The 21,857-nt window shown below is 42.3% G+C and overlaps 1 protein-coding gene across 1 annotated transcript; it reads right to left on the reverse strand.

Moving 5' to 3' along the window:
* Nucleotides 1–5,987: 5,987 nt before the first annotated feature.
* On the reverse strand, nt 5,988–19,939 carry LOC140367137 (bile salt-activated lipase-like). Its single transcript, XM_072453485.1, has 11 exons — nt 19,816–19,939; nt 17,789–17,936; nt 17,484–17,603; nt 16,525–16,722; nt 14,563–14,693; nt 14,145–14,252; nt 13,866–13,980; nt 10,878–11,064; nt 8,758–8,961; nt 6,467–6,676; nt 5,988–6,222 (listed from the first exon to the last, which is right to left on the reverse strand). Exons 1-11 carry the CDS (start codon nt 19,876–19,878, stop codon nt 6,036–6,038), a joined length of 1,671 nt encoding a protein of 556 aa, XP_072309586.1. The 5' UTR covers nt 19,879–19,939; the 3' UTR covers nt 5,988–6,035.
* Between the last annotated feature and the right edge of the window lie 1,918 nt (nt 19,940–21,857).

Genomic DNA, 21,857 nt, shown 5'->3' on the forward strand with positions numbered 1-21,857 from the left:
TCATGTTGTAAAGGTCTGATATTTAAGAGAATTATAAAGAAGTGTTAAGATAAAAAGTCTGGTTTAATTGACAGCGAGTTACATTTTGCTCATTTAGAGGTGGAATAACGTCCTCAACATTTTCTGTATTGTTTTTGGTTTGGGTATTTATTTTGTTATTAACTTTTCAGTTATTAATTAACATAATATAATTTGGCCAATATGCAGATGTTTTTATCAAATGAGAAGAAATATAAAACATAATCATCAATTCTGTTACATAATGGAGTTAAGCAGTATTTAATTATATTCAGTTTCCTTGTGTGTCGTTTTGTGTCATGTCAATCTTTAATAAATGCAAAACACATTTGTTTATTCATGTATTTAATAAGAATAATGAACATGAATGAACTTGTTGAATAAATGTAAATCTGATTATAGTTATAAAAGTAATTTGATCTGCAGTCCTAAGGCAGGTATAAAACAATACAACATACAAATATAAGATTAATACAATACAAGGAATCTGGTTTGATTTTAGCCACAGTTTGAGTTAAGTTTTAAAGCTACAATGTGGGACTCCCTTATTAAAAGGAGTTTTGGAGTCCGTGTGCTGTTCATTATTATTATCATCATTATTAGAATCAGAAAAGGTTTATTGCCATTGTCAAAGAACAGAATTCACAAACATCAGAACTTGCTTTGGTGATTCAGTGCAACATAAAACAATGAACAATGATAAAACAACCTGTATAAGTCAAATAGAACATACTGAATATTGAATATCTCAGTATTTAACAAGACTTTGTGCCCATGGCTGCACAGTCTTCTGGTGAAAAGGACAACTTCTGTAAACTCCTCCGTTCAGCTCCATCATTTGACTGAGAGAGAAACAGAACATGCCACAGCTTTAGATTATACAAGTCATATAACACACACTTCATATGTTTAGATTATACAAGTCATATAACACACACTTCATATGTTTAGATTATACAAGTCATATAACATACACTTCGCATGTTTAGATTATACAAGTCATATAACATACACTTCGCATGTTTAGATTATACAAGTCATATAACATACACTTCACATGTTTAGATTATACAAGTCATATGACATACACTTCACATGTTTAGATTATACAAGTCATATAACATACACTTCATATGTATTAGATTATACAAGTCATATAACATACACTTCACATGTATTAGATTATACAAGTCATATAACATACACTTCACATGTTTAGATTATACAAGTCATATAACATATACTTCACATGTTTAGATTATACAAGTCATATAACATACACTTCATATGTATTAGATTATACAAGTCATATGACACACACTTCACATGTTTAGATTATACAAGTCATATAACATACACTTCACATGTTTAGATTATACAAGTCATATAACATACACTTCACATGTTTAGATTATACAAGTCATATAACATACACTTCACATGTTTAGATTATACAAGTCATATAACACACACTTCACATGTTTAGATTATACAAGTAATATAACACACACTTCACATGTTTAGATTATACAAGTCATATAACACACACTTCACATGTTTAGATTATACAAGTCACATAACACACACTTCATATGTTTAGATTATACAAGTCATATAACATACACTTCATATGTTTAGATTATACAAGTCATATAACATACACTTCATATGTATTAGATTATACAAGTCATATAACATACACTTCATATGTATTAGATTATACAAGTCATATAACATACACTTCACATGTTTGTCCTGAAGCTGCTTTACAGACACATGTGACACAGCAGTGTCTCTTTTGTAGAACAATTATTATTATTATTTTTTTTGTCATAACAAAACTAACAGACATTTTATAAATTCAAAGTACTGATTCTACACTGTTTACTTTTAGTCGAGGCACAAGTTAACATTGAAATACCTTTTGCTTAGGAGTCGTCAGGAGTTTACTTGAGATGACTCTGTGTCTGCAGTGACCTGCAGTGACCTGTAGTGACCTGCAGTGACCTGTAGTGACCTGCAGTGACCTGCGTTGACCTGTAGAGCTCTGGTCAGCACAGACGGAAAGCAAACTCACTGGTCAGGACGCTCAGCTCTGCTCTGGACGGCAGCTTCACTCTGTAGAAGATGAGAAAAATAATCATTAGAACATCGATATATAATGTTGTAAAAACTGGAATATGTTATTGACACAATCACATTTTGCTCTGTAACACAAAAGTTCCTCTTTTCACATTAATTTTTAAAGCTAGAACCAAAAGTTGTTTACTTATGCATAAGTTTAAACCTTAGAAGTTAGAACATAATTCACACGTTTTCTAAATCTCTACATATTCCATGGAAGTAAATCCATGACATTCCTATAGAAAACAAGCGTGCTTTGTTGTTTAAACACAGCACACTTCATTATTAAATTGGTAATAAAACCTCAAATGTCGTCTCAGCCTCTGTGAGTCACGACTGTCACTTTTAAATACGTTTACATCTATATATGTAAGATATTACCCATTTCAGCAGGTTATATTTGAATTGTTGGTCGTTTTTGATCGCACATAATACAAACATCACTATATTTCCCTTCTTTCTCTAGTTTCCTTTGGTCTGTGCTTAACATTTTGTATCTTCGAACATTTTGTAGGAGAAATAATGAGTTATTTATTTGCAGAAGGCATGAGCCATCACACGTGTCGTTCCAATGCATTTTTTTGTGTAGCTAAACGTTAGCTTGTGTTAGCTCGTGTTAACTTGTGTTAGCTTGTGTTAACTGTGTAATCGTTGATTTACACTTCATATGGAATGATGTGTGAAACGTGAGGAATGACATACAAACACAACTTACGTGTATCGTGGTCTCGTCTCGTCTCTTTCTTCTGCTTGTGTTTAGTTTCCGTCACATGTTCTTCTGAGGCTCGTTCATGAGGGTTACGTGCGCGCTCGGTGCACGTACACCGTTCTCCGGGAGGTTAAAAATGTTTTTTTTTTAATATTTTAAAAACAGTCAAAGAGTGAAATTCCTTTTATTTTATTTTTAGACTGAAAATAATTTAGCATTTTCGGTAATTTTAGAGGCCGAACTCTGGAAATGGTCCGACCAAGAGGCTGCATTCTGCGAAGTGGCCACTACTCAATTTGGAGCCAGAGGCATACAGTCCCACCCAAATTAATCCACCTCTTATTATCATCATTATGACGCCATGGCTCTAGACACTACACATTTAGACAGAGACGCAGTTTAACCAGGTGTTGCGTCACCTTGAAATTTATATTCCTTTCAGAGAATTGCAAGAGAAGAGTACAATACAGTACAGTTCAACTAAGATCAATATTTCCCTATTTTTCTTTGCCTTTTCATTGTGCAGCTCCGTTGCCCGCGCCGTTGATTCTCTCTAAAGTTAAAGATAAAGGCTCTTTTAAGTTAAGAAACTCTTAATGTTGACACTAAATGTTCATTTCCATGCACTTTAAAGGTGCCATAACATGCTTTTTTTCACGTTTCGTAGTCTATCTAAAGTGTATAATTGATAATAATAAGGGTTGTGCAACACCCTTAACATAATAGTTAAGAAATATTACCCAGACCTTGGACCCCCTCACCAACCCGGAAATGCAAACGGCTTGGTTTGATATTCCCCCCCACCCTTGCGAAGAGCGATCTGGCTCCCCCGCCCAACCCGTGACGTAGTCTCAGAGCGCGTGTGTGCCCCGCCCACCCGTGACGTAGGCCCACAGCTGTCTGCTCCGCGCTGCGCCGCTCCTGCCGCGCGACTGAGTGAGAAACGATAGAACTTCAGATCAACACTACTTTGAGACTAAATAAATCTGGTGTTTATTCTACAGCGTGCGCAGAACAGACATATCTATATATATATATATATATATATATATATATATATATATATATATATATATATATATATATATATATATATATCTATATCTATATATATATATATATATATATATATATATATATATATATATATATATATATATATATATATATATATGTATGTATATAAAAGTCTTATGTCCATCGCGCTCTTTTTTCCTGGTTTTTCGGTATCGGATAGAACTTCTCTCCGTTTATTTTCCCGGTTGCTGCATCAACTGCCACATAAACCTTCACCATTGTGATAATAGTAAAGAGTGCGATATCATTAATGAAGTTTTGGGCCTCTTTGAGCCGTGTTTCGTCGTAAATAGAAGCAGAAAAACTTGGCTTGAATGGAGACACAGCCTGGAGGGGAAGGGGGCGGAAGGCGGCAGGTGGGAGGGGAGGAGGGTGGAGAGGGGGGAGGGTGAGGGGGGATGATGACGCGTGCTTGCCCTTATGACGCGGTCTTGCCCCACCGCCCGTCAGTTTGGAGATTCGAGGAAAGGAGATAGTCTGTACTAAAGCTAAAAACTGCGGGAATCAATCAAAAAAACACTCTGGGTACATATATGAAGCACAAATAGAAGGTTATAAGCTCTGAAAAGTCGATTTTGCATGTTATGGGACCTTTAAGCTACAAGCACCAGCACTGTTGAGTCTGAAGGCCTTAGAGCAGATTTTAGAACCCTGGCAACACATTATGGCTGAATATGATTGGATAAAAGAACTAACATAAATACCAGCCCCCAGAGTATAACTCTTACTCTGGGGAATAATTTAATAAATATTTGTGGGAATATGTATGTATATTTAAATTATATTCTGAATACGTTTAGGCTAGCAGAGAAGGCCTTGCTGGCCCTGACGGCCCACCATATCACAGTGTCACAATATTGTTAGAAGTAACGTGTGATAAAATGTAAATATATGATTGTATTTCTGTGATGTATTTTATTCGCATAATAGTGATATGACAATATTGTATATTATCTGCATCATTTGTCTAAGAGAAAAACGGCATGTGAAAAACTGCATTTGTTTGTGAAGGTGTCGTAAAGATGGTGCAAAGGAATGTTTACCCCTAGGGAGGGGGTATAACACCCCAGGGGAGTTAGGTAAACATTACCCACTCTTATCTCTAAGGAAGAAAGACAGTTGTAAAAGCAAGTGATGTGAAGCTGACCAATGAGAATGTGACCCGCCTATTTCATAATTTGTAATAAAACCAACCTGCATGAGAAAAAACGTCGTGAGACTAAGGAGGGTCGACTCGCCAGGCTGCTTACAACAGCCTTGGCGACCCGGCCCGGCGGTTTCTCCCATGCATGCTACACAAAAGTCTGACGTTTCTGTATCGTTTCATATTCTAAGTTCAATTGTTTTCTCTGTGTGTTAAGGAATAGCATTGGTTTATGACTAATTCCATGACATAGCGTTACCATTTGACAAATTCACAATTATTGACATAAAAACCAAAGAGAAGTCGGATCCTTAGTTCTTTTTCAGTCACCGTGGCTAATAGTGAGCTGCTTTACGGACGTTGATGTGACATTTATATTCAGGACTATCTTTTGTTGAACTTGAAATGACTCATGATTATTAGTTTAGTTTCTATAATAATAATATGACCCGCTTCAAGTCCAGTTTGAATTTCAAGTCCTTTCAAGTCCTAACACAAAATGCCATTACAAACAAACATATAAACTACAGCTCACAGACTGACAACTGGATTCTAAAGTCACAAGTCAAGTCAAGTCATCAAAATAGTGACTTAAGTCCATCTGTAACATCCTGACTAAGAATTAACTGATTCGTCTTGACTAACATTATAAATATCTGATCTGTTTTAATTGGTGCTGATAATTCTGATAGTATTATTAACAACACTATTAGACTAAGTGCGTGTAGTGTGCATCAGACCTGCTTATACTGTTTATCTGCGATTCAAAAGTGATTTATCCGTGCCTTAATGGTCATCTGAGCAGGTAGATTTGATCATATAAAAGAGCATCTAATCTGTTAATTGGCTTCTTAACCGCCTTCACCAGGAAAGTTACATTGCTAAAGTCATTCAAAAATAACGCAGTCCAGTATCAATGTGTTTTTTTGTTTATTGGTGGAGAATTTAGTGGTAGAGCAGTTTTTATTCGGATTTGGTCGGTTCGGGCAGGCTGGGCAGGACGCTGGACCAGAAGTGCACATAACGCATCCTCATCTTCTGCCGGATGTAGCTCTGGTCCATGTCGTGGTGGATCTCCAGATAGTGGTGTCCATCGCCCTTGAACTCAGGCCACGTGGCAGGGACCGGTGAGTCGCCCTGGTTTGGGTTTCTGATGGAGAACAAGGAGCAAAGTTACAATCATGTTAGAACTGAAGACGTGTCAACTCTCTGTGAAGGACTTTTAAGAAAACATTTTGCAACTGAATTAGCCTCTCAGTTTAGCTCTTCTGTGGAACTCCTGGTCCTCCCGGCCAATTTAAAGTAAAAAATACAAAGTGTACTAATAAGGAGGTCTCTGATTGGTTTTTAAGTTAGTTTACAAGTTGCTCTAATCAGTCGGAGAGTGACATTACCCAGTCTTGGCGAAGTTGGTCCAGTATGCGATTATGTATCCGGACAAGTCCCTGTGCCTGGGCCAGTATCCCAGCAGAGTTTGGAAGGGCTTCCCAAACACGTACTGCAGGTCGTCAGCGTGGTCCGCCCCCATCCAGCTCGGGTACGGCGTGACCAGGCCCCCCATGCGATTAGGCTCCGTGAACAGGTACGAGTATGTGCGGCCAGTCCTGAGGAGAGACAGAGTTTATTATAACTTTTGATGTCCCACTCCTCAACACCATTTTCACCAGGGGAGGAGTTCTCTTGAGTCATCCTTAGAAAATTTTGATCCGATATGGCCAACATTTAAGATAAGATAAGATAAGATATTCCTTTATTGTCCCACATGGGGAAATTTCATTGGTGCAACGCAGGTAGATACAGAGGTAGATACAGAAGAACAGAACAGATCACTTATAGGAAGTCTGAAAAACACATTCAGTAGAAGATCTCCTATAAATGAATAAAAACTCCCATAGACAAATAAATAAATAAATAAATACATAAATACCATTGCATGTGATCACGACAGTAATTGCACATGAATATGTGTCACGACAGCACATAGATTGCACATGAATTGCACATGAATTCCAACAGCAATTGCACATATGACAGAATTGCACATGGTTAGGTCAGTATTGCGAGTATTCAGTACTAACAGTTTTTGTTATAAAGTCTGACAGCAGCAGGAAGGAAAGACCTACGGAACCTTTCCTTCACACAGCGAGGGTGGATCAGTCTCTCACTGAAGCTGCTCTCCAGAGCGGAGAGAGTGTCCTGCAGGGGGTGACACTCATGGTCATAGCATAGATGTGAATCTAGCCAGGACCCTTCTGTCCCCCACCTCCTGCACCGAGTCCAGAGCGCAGCCCAGGACGGAGCTGGACTTCTTAATGACTTTGTCCAGCCTCTTCCGCTCCCTCTCTGTGATGCTGCTGCTCCAGCAGGCCACACCTACAGGAGCTGATGCCACCACAGAGTCATAGAAGGTCTTCAGGAGTGGCCCTGTCACTCCAAAAGACCTGAGTCTCCTCAGGAGGTAGAACTGACTCTGGCTCTTCCTGTACAGTGCGTCTGTGTTATGAGTCCGGTCCAGTTTGTGGTTCAGATGAACACCCAGGTACTTGTATGAGTCCACTCTCTCAATGTCCCGTCCCTGGATGTTCACTGGTGAGGGGGCAGCAGAGTGGCGTCTGCGGAAGTCCACCACCATCTCCTTGGTCTTCCCCGCGTTGATGAGGAGGTGGTTCCGCTGACACCAGTCCACAAAGTCCTGCTCCAGTCCTCTGTACTCCGCATCATCGTCGTCCGTGATGAGTCCGATGATGGCAGAGTCGTCAGAGAACTTCTGCAGGACACAGCTGTCCGTGTCATGTCTGAAGTCTGCAGTGTAAAGGGTGAAGAGAAAGGGCGGATGGCGTTGCCGTAATATTTTTTACTTCCGTGTCACTATCTACCTTTGCGCCAAATGTCATGATTATACGATCAGATTTTTTTTTCATTTCCTATTTCTCAAAGCCATAAACTATAACATTTTTTCCTATGCCATGGTGTGGGTCCCTGGTCACTTATGGGCACTTTCGTTAATTTCGGGCACTTAGTTTTGTTGGCTCTCTATAAAATAAAAATGTAACATTTTTGCATTATATGTTTATATGCAAGGCACGTGCATATTTGTGAGCTACTTAGCGCAAACCAGCGCTTTACAATGGAATGACGAAAGGTTAGTGAGTGTTTGGAAGTGGACGAGCGTTTCACGCTCGATTTTGTGTGCACACTTTATGCGCACTTTGCTTCTTGCCAGTTTGTGGCGCCTGTGCGAAATAATTACAACAAATAATTATAATAATCCATAAAATTGCATATATTTGGGACATTTAAATCTGAAAAATGGACAGAGCGAGGGTAAAATTTCTTGGTTCATTTTGTATATATATTACTTACAAATATTATATTACAAATACATATTTAGTTATTGTGTATATAACTAAAACTTTAATGACTAAATAACAAAAACTTTAATAATAGAATTAGATTCGATCCGTCAAAATCTGGTCAAGTCCAAGTTTGTAGAGTGCAGTGCTTTGGTCATTTTTACGTCCCTATGTCAGAGAAATGCACTTTAAGAGAACTGTCATTGAAGTTACACAGTCCCACATAAATCATCTGGATTAGATTAGGATTGGATTAAAACATTTTTAGGAGCAGATTGGACACTTTTGTTATTTCCACAAACTGATAAAAAAACACAAAAACAGGTTCTCACGAGGCATTGCTGTCGTGCAGGTACAGAGCAGCCTGAGTGGGCACCAGGAAGATGTAGTCGGTCCCGATGGCCACCGCGGTCTTCTTGATGGTCTCGCGGTTCGGCTGCGTGCCCCAGTCGGAGGAGTAGGTGGAGAAGGCATTTTCCATTCCAGCCTTACCTTTTTCCTTGGTGTATGAAGCCAGCAGTGCCTTCAAGTCCGCACTGCAAAAGACAGGCATGATCAGCGCAAAACAACTGCCCAATGCTTTTAGAGTTCTCAAACTACACTCGTGTTTGCTCAATAATTGTATCCACTGGAAATCAAACCGATCCGGGCACAGAAGGATGTTTTATTGTGTATAATATGTTTACAATGGCTTTATATCTTTGGGTTTTGATATAATTTTGTATGTGCCAGGATGTTCTTGTCTAGTCTCGGCAATACCTTAAAGGTCCCATATCATGCAAAATCGACTTTTCAGAGCTTTTAACCTTCTTACAGTACAGGTTTTTTGATTGATTCCTGCAGTTTTTAGCCAGACTACTGTCTATATCCTTTTCCTCGGATGAGCAGATGGACGTGGCCTACTCACAGTAACGCGTCATAACCACCGCATGGGCCCCCTTGAAATGTGATTATTGCTTTTATTCCTTGATAACGTAAAGACTAAACAGAGGCCGAGGCATCGCTACACAGCGCATGACACAGGGGTCATGCGCTGTGTAGCGATGCCTCGGCCTCTGTTTAGTGTTTACGTTCCTACCGTCTCCACGCTGAGACTACGTCACGGGGTGGGCGGGGGACACACGCTCTCGCTGAGACAACGTCACGGGTTGGGTGGGGGGGACACGCTCTCGCTGAGACTACGTCACGGGTTGGGCGGGGGACACACGCTCTCGCTGAGACAACGTCACGGGGTGGGCGGGGGACCACGCTCTCACTGAGACAACGTCACGGGTTGGGCGGGGGACACACGCTCTCGCTGAGACAACGTCACGGGTTGGGCGGGGGACACACGCTCTCGCTGAGACAACGTCACGGGGTGGGCGGGGGACCACGCTCTCACTGAGACAACGTCACGGGTTGGGCGGGGGACACACGCTCTCACTGAGACTACGTCACGGGTTGGGCGGGGGACACACGCTCTCACTGAGACTACGTCACGGGTTGGGCGGGGGACACACGCTCTCACTGAGACTACGTCACGGGTTGGGCGGGGGACACACGCTCTCGCTGAGACAACGTCACGGGGTGGGCGGGGGACCACGCTCTCACTGAGACAACGTCACGGGTTGGGCGGGGGACACACGCTCTCGCTGAGACAACGTCACGGGTTGGGCGGGGGACACACGCTCTCGCTGAGACAACGTCACGGGGTGGGCGGGGGACCACGCTCTCACTGAGACAACGTCACGGGTTGGGCGGGGGACACACGCTCTCACTGAGACTACGTCACGGGTTGGGCGGGGGACACACGCTCTCACTGAGACTACGTCACGGGTTGGGCGGGGGACACACGCTCTCACTGAGACTACGTCACGGGTTGGGCGGGGGACACACGCTCTCGCTGAGACTACGAAAGGGTGGGGGCAAATCTCAAACCAAGCCGTTTGCATTTCCGGGTTTATGAGCGGGGTCCAAGATATGGGTGATATTTCATAACTATTATGTTGGGTGTTGCACAACACTTATTATTATCAAATATACCCTTAGAGAAGACTAAGAAACAGGAAAAATAGCATGATATGGGATCTTTAAATAAAGTTATATTAACAAATTATACAGACTTTGCATACAATTGTTAGAAAAGGCTGGATCCATTTGTTTTCATATTTGAATAACAATGGATTGTTGACCTGGTTTATGGTTTATATATCTGTGATTACTGGGCCTATCCAAAACTGACACAACGTTCAGTGTCTTCTATCAGCATAAATAAACCAAAGTGAAACTGTTTTTTCACAATTCTTCAGAAAGTGGTGCCAGAATTTAACTAAAAAAAGAACATTTGTGTCAAAATAACAAATATGACATTGCTGAATCATTGTAAGTCAGAATAATTTGGAATGGTCAAATGTCCTCAATCTGTGGCCTGTACACAGTAAGATGAAACCTGAATGGTCCAAGCCAAACTCACATGGGCGTGTCCACCAACATGGAGTTGAGCGAGGGGATGTCCAAGGCAGTGAAGAGGTGACCGTCCATGTCGTTGACCCCAGCGATGTAGTCGATATCAGCCGCGTTGTGGAACAGGTTTGAGGGATGGTCCGGCAGGAAGTCTCCATCCACCACAGCAGAGAGCAGCAGGCTGTTCACCACAGGATCTACATGTGGACACACCTTTGATTAGGGATGGATAAAAACAATCCTACAAATAAATAATGTTTTTTCTAAGTGTTGTGACTGCAATTAGATTATCCATGTTTTAAATTCAAGATCCAGTTCTCACTACACATTTACACACATCCAGGAGCATTATGCTGCGTTCCATTTGTCCTTGGCGTTCCGACATGTACAGTGGTGTTAGGCCCCTTCCTGATTTTTTGTTTGTTTGTTTGTCACACTTAAATGTTTCAGATCAAACTGATTTAAATATTATACCAAAGGAAGCATAACATTCATTTTTTGAATGAAGGTTTTTATTATTAAGGGAAAACAAAATCTAAAGCTACACGGCCCTGTGTGAAAAAGTCAATGCCCCCTAAAGTTAATAACTGGTCGGGCCACCATTAGCAGCAACAACAGCAATCAAGCGTTTGCAATGAGTCTATTACAGCGCTGTGGAGGAATTCTGGCACACTCATCTTTGCATTGCACACTCATCTTTGCAGAATCGTTGTCACTCAGCCACTTTGGAGGGTTTTCGAGCATGAACCGCCTTTTTTTACAGCGTCTCAATAGGATTCAGATTAGGACTTTGACTGAATCCTCATCATGTTTTGTTTTTTCAGCCATTCAGAAGTGGACTTGCTGGAGTGTTTGGATCGTTGTCCTGCTGCAGAATCCAAATTCGCTTCAGCTTGAGGTCACAAACACTTTTTGGCAAACAGCAGAATGAATGGTTCCATTTATCACAGCAAGTCTTCCAGGTCCTGAAGCAGCAACAGAGTCTCAGACCATCACACCATCACTAATAGTAATTTTGGTTAGCCGGCAACTCCTGGGAAAGTTCACCACTGTTCCATGTTTTCACCATTTGTGGATAATGGCTCTCACTGTGAGTCCCAAAGCTTTAGAAATTACTTTAGAACCTTTTACCGACTGAAAGCTCACATTCTTTCTCATTTTTTCCTGAATTTCTTTGGATCTCAGCATGATGTCTAGCTTTTGAGGATATTTTGGTCTACTTCACTCTGTCAGGCAGGTCCTATTTAAGTGATTTCTTGAGTGTGACCTACATGCAAAGAAATAATCAATCCGAAAGGGGGCAAACACTCTTTTTCACGCCACTGTAAATGATCTCTGGAACACATCTCTCACATCTCAGAATTACTACAAAGGCTGCGCCAACTGGGTGTTGAGGGCTCTGCACTTGACTGGCTCACATCCCACCTCACCAACAGGCAAGAGTTCATTTCCCTCTCCGGTCACTCATCCACCCTCTCCCCAGTAACGCAGGGGGTCCCCCAGGGCTCAGTCCTCGGCCCCCTCCTCTTCATCTGCTACATCTTCCCCCTTGGTCACATCCTCCGCTAACTCAACCTGGACTTTCACTGCTACGCTGACGACACCCAGATATACCTCACCACCAAATCCACCCAAAACCCTCCCCTCAGCCACATTGAAACCTGCATCTCTACAATAAAATCATGGCTCACTCTCAACTTCCTCAAACTGAACAGTGACAAAACAGAGCTCCTCCTCATTGGCACCAAATCCACTCTCAATAAAACTGGTCCCTTTTCACTCAGCATCGACACCTCGACCATCACCCCCTCTACCCTGGTACGCAATCTCGGTGTCATCATGGACCCCACCCTCTCCTTCACTCCCCATGTCAGCCACATTGTCAAGACCTCATACTTCCACCTCCGCCGCATCGCCAAAATCCGACACTGCCTCACCCTCCCCGCTGCTGAATCCCTCATCCATGCCTTCATCTCCTCCCGCCTCGACTACTGCAACTCCCTCCTCACTGGCATCTCCTCCCATTCCCTCCATAGACTCCAAATGGTCCAAAACTCCGCTGCCCGCCTCCTCACCCACACCCGGTCCCGTGATCACATCACTCCCGTTCTCCGCTCTCTCCACTGGCTCCCCATCAAGCAGCGCATAAACTTTAAAATACTCCTCCTCACCTTCAAAGCTCTTCACCACCTTGCCCCCCCCTACCTGTCTGACCTCCTCATCCCCCACCGCCCCTCCCGAGCTCTCCGATCCTCCTCCTCTCTCACCCTGACTGCACCAACATCCCGACTCAAAACTTTTGGCGACAGAGCATTCTCCCGAACAGCACCCCGACTCTGGAACTCCCTCCTCCAACCTGTCCGCCACTCTCCCTCACTCACAACATTCAAATCCCGCCTAAAAACATACCTCTTCACCCAAGCCTATGACCTCCCCTACCCCTAGCCTCCTCTACCCCATTGCCTACTCTTCTACCCCCTGTTACATCCCCATCTTTTTCTCTCTACTTCTTCTGTCTTGTTCATTTTATCTGTATATTAATGTGTATTCTACGTGTTGTCCCCCCCTGTCTGTAAATACCCCCCCCCCCCCCCCCTTTTTTATTATGTTCAGCGTCTTTGGGTCACTGAAAAGCGCTATATAAATAAAATGTATTATTATTATTATTATTATTACTACTTGGAAACTCAGGAAACATTTCAGAACTTTTCTGTTGAGTTTATACGCTACACCCTGCAATTGGATTACGTTTTTCACACGTTAAAATATAGATAGTACTTGTTTTATTTTCTCTTTAGTTGCTCTTTACTTTCTCAATCGAGAAATTAGAGCTCGGTCTTAGAAAAACTCCTCAGCAACTTGCGTTCCACCTCCACCTGCTCCAATGATTGTATTGTTTTGATAAACCAGAAAAGAAGTTACCGTATACAATAATTGTGAAAATAAAAAGAGAAAAATATATACTTCAAAACATATAGTTTATGATTTTAAGTCTTACTGTCAGGAGAGACTTGCATATTGATAGTCCCTGCCATGGTGAGGAGCACAGGGTCAGTCATCTTCAGACAGGCTGCCATCCTGCTGTCAGTGGGGCAGTTCACCTTCAGAGCCACCTGAGCACCCACACATAGAGAGACTACGGCGTTGGAATGAAAAAAACTACAACTGGACATTTAAATAGTATCTACGCAAAGACATTCAATATTAAAAGTCTCAATATGGAATGCTCTTTTGTGTCTTCTCCAATAGAGATAAGATGTTGGCCACGTGCTCTCACCTCCTCTGCGACCCTGCGTGGGCTCTGGATGATGCCCCAGGGACAAAGGGCCACTCCGCTCTGAGAGATGGCTCTGCGGATCAGGCCCTTGTTGTGAGGAGTCAGGATCTGGGCCCAAAAAAAAACAAGGTGAACCCCATGACCTTCAGTAATATGATCATTTGCACGGGAATGAATGAAGACTGAAAATTCCTTGAAAGAAATGCATATGAGGGTGCCTCAGAGGTTATAGGGATTCAAATGTTGCATAATATGTGCCTTTTAAGTTTGTTCGGATGGCATTGCGGCCAAACAGTGTTGATACAAGCATGTCAGTAAAATGTAAGAAGATTGTATAAGGACCACTGTGCCACTGACACAATATTCCATGCATTCAGTTTAAAGTTCCACACTGATGTAGTGAAAAGGCAGCTCAGACCTGGAAGTTGACACTAGCGCCCCCTGCAGACTCTCCAAAGAGGGTGATGTTGTTGGGGTCTCCTCCAAATGAGCGGATGTTCCTGTGCACCCAGGCAATGGCCGCCTGCTGGTCCCACAGGCCGTAGTTTCCTGAAGACAAATTAAAGATTTACGGCCAGTTAAGTAGCAGGTATATATGGTGGAAATTAGTAGATACTTCCAGTGGTACTTCTAGTGGTAGTGGTACCTACAAGTGGAACTTGTACTGATTTCATTGATTTCACCTTTATTTAACAAGGAAAGTCCCACTGAGATTTAGAATATCGTTTTCAGGGGAGTCCAGGCACCAGAGGAGAAGAGCTTAATTGAACTTGCTTTAGGAGCACATATTGTTTACTTATGGTGGTAGTTAGTGGTACTACTTATATTTGTACTGACATATGGTGGGACTTAGACCAGTAATTACTGTAATACTTAAAGTGATACTAAGTGGTACTTATCGTAGTACCATAAGTAATGTAGCATTACCGTGACTGCAAAACTCGCTCTGGGCTCAGAGAGTTATGAAAAGTGCTATAAAGTCATTGTTTGGATAATTAGGATGCTGGGAATGCATTAGGTAAGTGAGCAATACATGTGGAGCTGTAAAAAGTTTAAAATAAACTACTTCTGTTTCACATGTTGTTTACATGTAAAAATCAGGTACCTTTAATTACCACCATAATTACCTAATGTAGTTGCCGCTAACTATCAGTGTTAAAATTCAGTCCACTATTGTTGTTAATTACTAGAGTAAGTACAGTAGAGTTACTACTAAGTACCACTGTAACATTATATACAAGCCCTGTTTGTAAGTAACACTTTAAGTACCACTGTCAGTAGATCAGTTTGTGGACACAAAACAACATTCTCCAGCTGAACTCAGACAAGACTGAAATCATCATTTTTGGCCACAGAAACAAAGAGAAAGTGTTAGTGGTCACCTCCAGAGTCTCGCCCTAAAACCTACAAATACAGTTAGAAATCTGGGGGTAATAATGGACTCAGACTTGAACTTTAACAGCCACATCAAATCAATAACATCAGCAGCTTTTTACCATCTAAAAACATTGCCAAAATCAAAAGTCTAGTGTCTAAACCAGATTTAGAGAGACTTATCCATGCGTTTGTCTCCAGTAGATTAGACTGTAACGGCTGCTCACTGGCCTCTCCAAACGAGCTGTAAAACAGCTGCAGAACATCCAGAACGCTGCTGCTCGGGTCCTGACCAGAACCAGGAAGTATGAGCACATTATTCCTGTTCTCAGGTCTCTGCACTGGCTCCTGTGGCTCAGAGAATAGACTTTAAAGCAGCTCTGCTTGTGTACAAGTCTCTCCATGGCCTAGCACCAAAGTACATCTCGGATATGTTAGTGCCATATGAACCATCTCGGACTCTGAGGACCTCAGGGACCGGCCTCCTGCTGGTGCCAGAGTCAGGACAAAACATGGGGAATCTGGGTTTCAGTTTTATGCAGCTAAAATTCCTCTGTCTTCCTGAAGATTTGAGACAGGCTTCTACTCTGACAATGTTCAAATCAAAGCTAAAAACAGTTTTGTTTTGCTGCGCATATGACTGAAAGGATTTAATTTGCACTCCTCTCTTTTATTGTCTTTATCGCACTTTGAATTGTCTTGTGTACAAATTGTGCTCTACAAACATGCCTTGCTAAACAGCTAGATACAAAAGTACTTTACTTGTAGTTTTACCTTTTGGAAGTATAGATTGAACTGAAACCACCCACTGTTGCTGCCTAAAATTCTATTGATTATATTATATTATATATATATATATTATATGATTATATTGTGACCTGAATAATCATGATTATGGATTAACAATCAGAAGAAACATTCTGTACTCTTCTTACTCTTGTGAACTGGTTTTGTACGGCAGAAACCACTTCACGAATAACAAGAAAAATATAGGAATAACTCTAACCAGGCAGATCGGGCTCTCCGGTGCTCAGGAAGCCCAGGGAACCCACACGGTACCCCAGTGTCACCACAATGACATTTCCCCTGTCTGCGATCTCCTGTCCGTCGTACAAGTAGTTGTCCAGGAAGTTGGCCCCCATGGAACCCCCGACCAGGAAGCCCCCGCCGTAGATCCACACCATCACGGGCAGGTTAGTAGACACTAGTGGACAAGAGGAAATCACCTTTTACTGAATATAATCACTGAGTTTAGATGCTTCAAGGGCCATAAAACAGCACAGAAAGATGCAAACTTTTGTCTTGCAGCCGCAGTGATTTAACCAACAGAAAGTTAGAACATCAAACAATGAAACAGTTATTGGTCAATAAAACATGAGCAGATTATCCAACATTCATAGGAAATAAGTGAATTGATCCCTGTCCATCAAATAACTTTAGGCTTCAGAGTCCAACAGTGGTCGTTTCTAGGCGTGTCAGCTGTACATAACCCATCAGGTCAAAGTGGTTGGCTGAACTAATGTGCTTACAAGCCAATACTGAAATAACTCAGCGTATAATACATATCTGATGCTCGGAGCTTGATGAATATGTGTCTCGATGCATGTACCGGTATATCCTTTAACCGGTGTTAAATGTTCACTAAAATTACGTTTTGATTATGTAGAAAACAAATGATATTGAAATGTTAGGGAACAAGCGGTAGAAAATGGATGGATGGATGGATGGATGTCATGTTTATAATGGCCTTAATATCAGAAAACAACTGTCCTATGAATAATTGTCAACTTTTCAGCCTGGCCTGCAGTTAAGCATGTAAGTAAGAAAACACTTTATAATGAATTGACATAGTTTAAAATGATCATGATACGCATCTCTGGGTCGACATTGCACACCACAATATATTACTGTATGAATATTTTGCTGATTATGGTCAGTAGACTTGTGCAAAAGTGGTGCATTTACCTGCGCTGGCGTGAGGGACCCAGATGTTGAGGTACAGACAGTCCTCAGAGCCTCTGATGTCCGACATGATCAGGTTCAGCTGAAGGCAGCGCTCTCTGTAATCCCTAGCTCTCAACACACCTGAGGAAACACACACAATGCTTTACGTTCAACTCAATCTGTAAGCCATACATTTCATTTGTCTGTAGAATATGGAGTTATGGTCCAGGTAGAAATGACTATCAGCAAAAATTGTGAATAGTGGATCTAAAATCTGGGTAAAAACTTATGTTCATGTCGTAGGAGGTGCTTAATTGTGCGCCCACCGTCCCAGCCTGGGTGACGTTTGGGTTTCTCGAAGCGTCCGGGGATGTCGGCGAAGGGAATGCCCTTGAACACGTCCATGTGTCTGCGGTAGCCCAGACGGATGTTCTTCCCCTCCACCATGCCGCCCTCTGTGTACACCACCCCCAGCTGCACAGAGAAAACATGAACGTGTGCTGCATTCTACAGGAACGCAGAGGTGGGACATATATCGAGAAATGGATCATCTCGCAATTGTTGTTTTCAAGATATGCGAAACTTGAATATTGAGTGTATCGTCTATAATAAAAACTATAAACTACAAGAGATAGAAATGTCAAGTGTAATCTCCCAAACAGGGAGTAAAGTATTATTTTTATCTATTTATGTATGTATGTATGCATTTATTTATGTATTTAATATGTATGCACTTTTGTGGTTCATTTTATGGTCCTTTCATGTTTTGTGCGAGAATTGAACCTCAAACAAGATATATTAATTTTTGTTAATATTGCCCATCCCTTAGTACAACTTATAACTTTTCTAGTTTCCACGGAGATGACAATATTGTATAATGATCCATAGTATGGCATTAAACTTGTCTATCTTGTATTTAGTCAACTACAGGTGTTTTCATTGCCTTGAAACCTTGATTTTTACAGAAAGGGACGGATATTATAAGGTTAATTTTCTTTGTGCTATTGTGTTAAAAAATATATTTATGAATAATAACTAAATCAAACATAATCCTTGCAATGATTGTCTTCAACAATCCATTAAATATTCACACTTCAGCAATTTAAAACTTCAGCATTTAAAAAACAATAGACAATAGACCATTTTTCTTTTTTAAAGATTTTTTTGGCAAACCTCGGATTCAGGAGGAGCAGAGTGGTTTTCGTCCCGGTCGTGGAACACTGGACCAGCTCTATACCCTCCATCGGGTGCTCGAGGGCTCATGGGAGTTTGCCCAACCAGTCCACATGTGCTTTGTGGATCTGGAGAAGGCTTTCGACCGTGTCCCTCAGGGTGTCCTTTGGGGGGTGCTCCGGGAGTACGGGGTCCGGGGCCCTTTGCTCAGGGCTGTCCGGTCCCTGTATGACCGGAGCAGGAGCTGTGTTCGCATTGCCGGCAGTAAGTCAGACCTGTTCCCAGTGCATGTTGGACTCCGCCAGGGCTGCCCTTTGTCACCGGTTCTGTTCATAGTTTTTATGGACAGAATTTCTAGGCGCAGTCAGGGGTCGGAGGGTGTCCGGTTTGGGGACCACAGGATCTCATCTCTGCTGTTTGCAGACGATGTTGTCCTGATGGCTCCATCAAACCCGGACCTGCAACATGCACTGGGACGGTTTGCAGCCGAGTGTGAAGCGGCTGGGATGAGAATCAGCACCTCCAAATCCGAGGCCATGGTTCTCGACTGGAAAAAGGTGGCTTGCCCTCTCCAGGTGGGTGGGGTGTCCTTGCCCCAAGTGGAGGAGTTCAAGTATCTCGGGGTCTTGTTCACGAGAGAGGGAAGGATGGAGCGTGAGATCGACAGGCGGATCCGATGCAGCGACTGCATCACTGCATCGGACCGTTGTGGTGAGGCCCCGGGGAAGACCCAGGACACGCTGGACCTGGGAATGCCTCGGGATCCCCCCGGAGGAGTTGGAGGAAGTGTCTGGGGAGAGGAAGTCTGGGGGTCCCTGCTCAGACTGCTGCCCCCGCAACCCGGCCCCGGATAAAGCGGAAGAAGATGGATGGATGGATGGATGGATGGGATAAAATAAATAAATAAACCCATGTTCAAAGAGAATAGGAATAAATAAAACCTACTATGCATCACATGTATCGTTAATTATAAATATTTATATAAAAAACAGTACTATTAACCAGTAAAACAAAACTGTAATCATTATGCAAATACTTACTTGATCATTTTGACCAGCACAACCACAGACAAGCAACACAAAGTAAGAAAATACTCAATTATGCTTCAATGATTCAACAGCAATCAATAACCCCCCTGAAGTTCCTCTACATTTAAATAAAATAGATGGAAACAACATACCGAGGAGGCAGAGACGGCCTCCAGAAACACAGCCACAGCGATACAAATCCCCAGCAGCGCCATCGTGTCCAGACAGTGAAGACCAGAGCAGAACTGCAGCTTTATACGGACAGAGCAGCACCTGAGGCCAAGGGCAACAATAATTAACCACAGTGGAAATCTGAAATCAAGGCCTCAGTTCTCAGGCTCAGGCCTCAGGTCTCAGGCTCAGGCTGAATTTACCCAGCTGCAGCTCAGGCCTCTAGCTCTCACGGTGCTGCTTTCATCTGGAGAACTTTTCCGCTCGCTCTGCCACATCAACTGATAACCTCGACTGCACTCGATTAGAACGACTACAGTTGGCAGGAGGAAGGTGCAACGGCCCTGGGTGCTGTATTATACTCCCCCCCCTTGTCTTCTGGGTATTATATTTGTTTTTGTTGTTGTTTATGTGTGTGGGTGCTGAAAAAACTAATTTCTCCTCGTAGGACAATAAAGAGATCTTGAACCTGATGATTTTGTCATTTATCATCCAGGTTGTGATGCTGTTGACACTGATGGGTGTTTGCTTCTGACAGAGGTCGCTGGTATTTTGCTCAACACAACCAGCATTTCACACGTTGATGTGTGCGTGGGCCTGCAACTTAAAGGTGGTATGGACGATTTTTTTGGCATAAATTTGAGTCTTATTTCCTCGTGGCGTGGACTGCCGATTAGTCCTGCCAAGTATCAATCATAAAACGCACCTACCGCTCACCTGCAGCCGCGTGCGGCTCATCCCACGTTTCCGCGTGTCTAAGCGCATTGATCCATCATAATATAGTTCCCTCAGTGTACGGGACAAAATGACGACGGAGAAAGACTGGTCGAGCCGACTCAGAAGAAGACTGAAATCTACTGGAGACGAGAGATGTGATGCGCTCCGTTGCGCTAATAAACAAACGCACGTGTGTGTTGTATCGGTCCGCACGGGGGAGTGCGCATGCGCACTTCCACCTGCGTTCTCAAATCGCCAAAAAATCGTCCATTGCGCCTTTAACCGACTCAGTCGGTCCCTCTTCTGCCTGAAGAGTGGGTCCAGCTCCAGTCTCCCTCGTGTCCGTCTGTCCGTCTGTGAGAGTCGGATCTCTCCTTCACTGGAACTCCTCCAGGTTTCTACGCTTTTTTCCCAAAGAGGTTTTTTTGTAGTTTTTCCTGGCCGAGAAGGAGAGTCTAAGGACAGAGGACCCTGGGACATCGTCCCTCGCCACCACAGACATTGTCTGACTTCATCGCCACCACAGACATTGTCTGACTTCATCGCCACCACAGACATTGTTGATTCATTTCTCCCTGTGGCCCTCAGAGGCAACTGTTGTTGTGATTTTGGGCCTTTCAAAAATAAATTGATTTGATTTGATTTGACTTTAAGGCTGCAACTAACAGTTATTTTAATTGCACATTGAGATTTTAAAAATACATTTACAATCAAATAAAGGATTAAATATGGCGACTGAAGGCTTCTAGATGGGAGAATATTTAAGAAATGAAGTGTATTATTTATCAGAAAGTTTAATTTTGTCACTCTTTATGAGGTGTTTTAGTCTGTATAGTCCAGATAACAATGATCAATTTTTTTTTACGATTATTTAATGTCAACTAGACACAATTATTCAAATTAATCATTGCAGTCCTTGTAAATAAATACTATAAAAAGAGATAAACCTTCTGTTCAGGTGTCAAATCTCAACAAATAGGTTGTGTTCAGGTTTTTAAATTTGATTACGTCATCATTTCAGTTGAAAGGCAGAGGCCTGTATGATTCTATGGGAGATTTACTGCCATATCCAAACACGATCCACAAATGAACCGTATCATTGTTTGTTTGGGATTGGATCCACAAACTTCCTTCCACTAAAGTAATTTCAACTGAGAACATTGACATCTTTGGGGTTCAATAATGGCACCACTTTGTGACGCTATTGTGTAAAGAAGTTTCACATTTGTTTTTGTATGCGTTGGACTTTTAGCCAGCTTTTGTTTCATGTTGAGGCGCAGTATTGACAGTGATATGAACAAGAAAC

Source organism: Eucyclogobius newberryi, unplaced genomic scaffold, assembly GCF_026437365.1.
Source record: "Eucyclogobius newberryi isolate DKJ021-1_F unplaced genomic scaffold, fEucNew1.0.hap1 SCAF_2, whole genome shotgun sequence".
NCBI classification, from domain to species: domain Eukaryota; kingdom Metazoa; phylum Chordata; class Actinopteri; order Gobiiformes; family Gobiidae; genus Eucyclogobius; species Eucyclogobius newberryi.

Coding starts and splice junctions, on each gene's coding strand:
- LOC140367137 (XM_072453485.1), bottom strand. CDS start 19,878: ATGGCGCTGCTGGGGATTTGTATCGCTGTGGCTGTGTTTCTGGAGGCC. Junction 14,694..16,524: donor CGGAGAGCCCGATCTGCCTG/GTTAGAGTTATT, acceptor ATTTGTCTTCAG/GAAACTACGGCCTGTGGGAC. Junction 13,981..14,144: donor CACGCAGGGTCGCAGAGGAG/GTGAGAGCACGT, acceptor GTGGGTGCTCAG/GTGGCTCTGAAGGTGAACTG.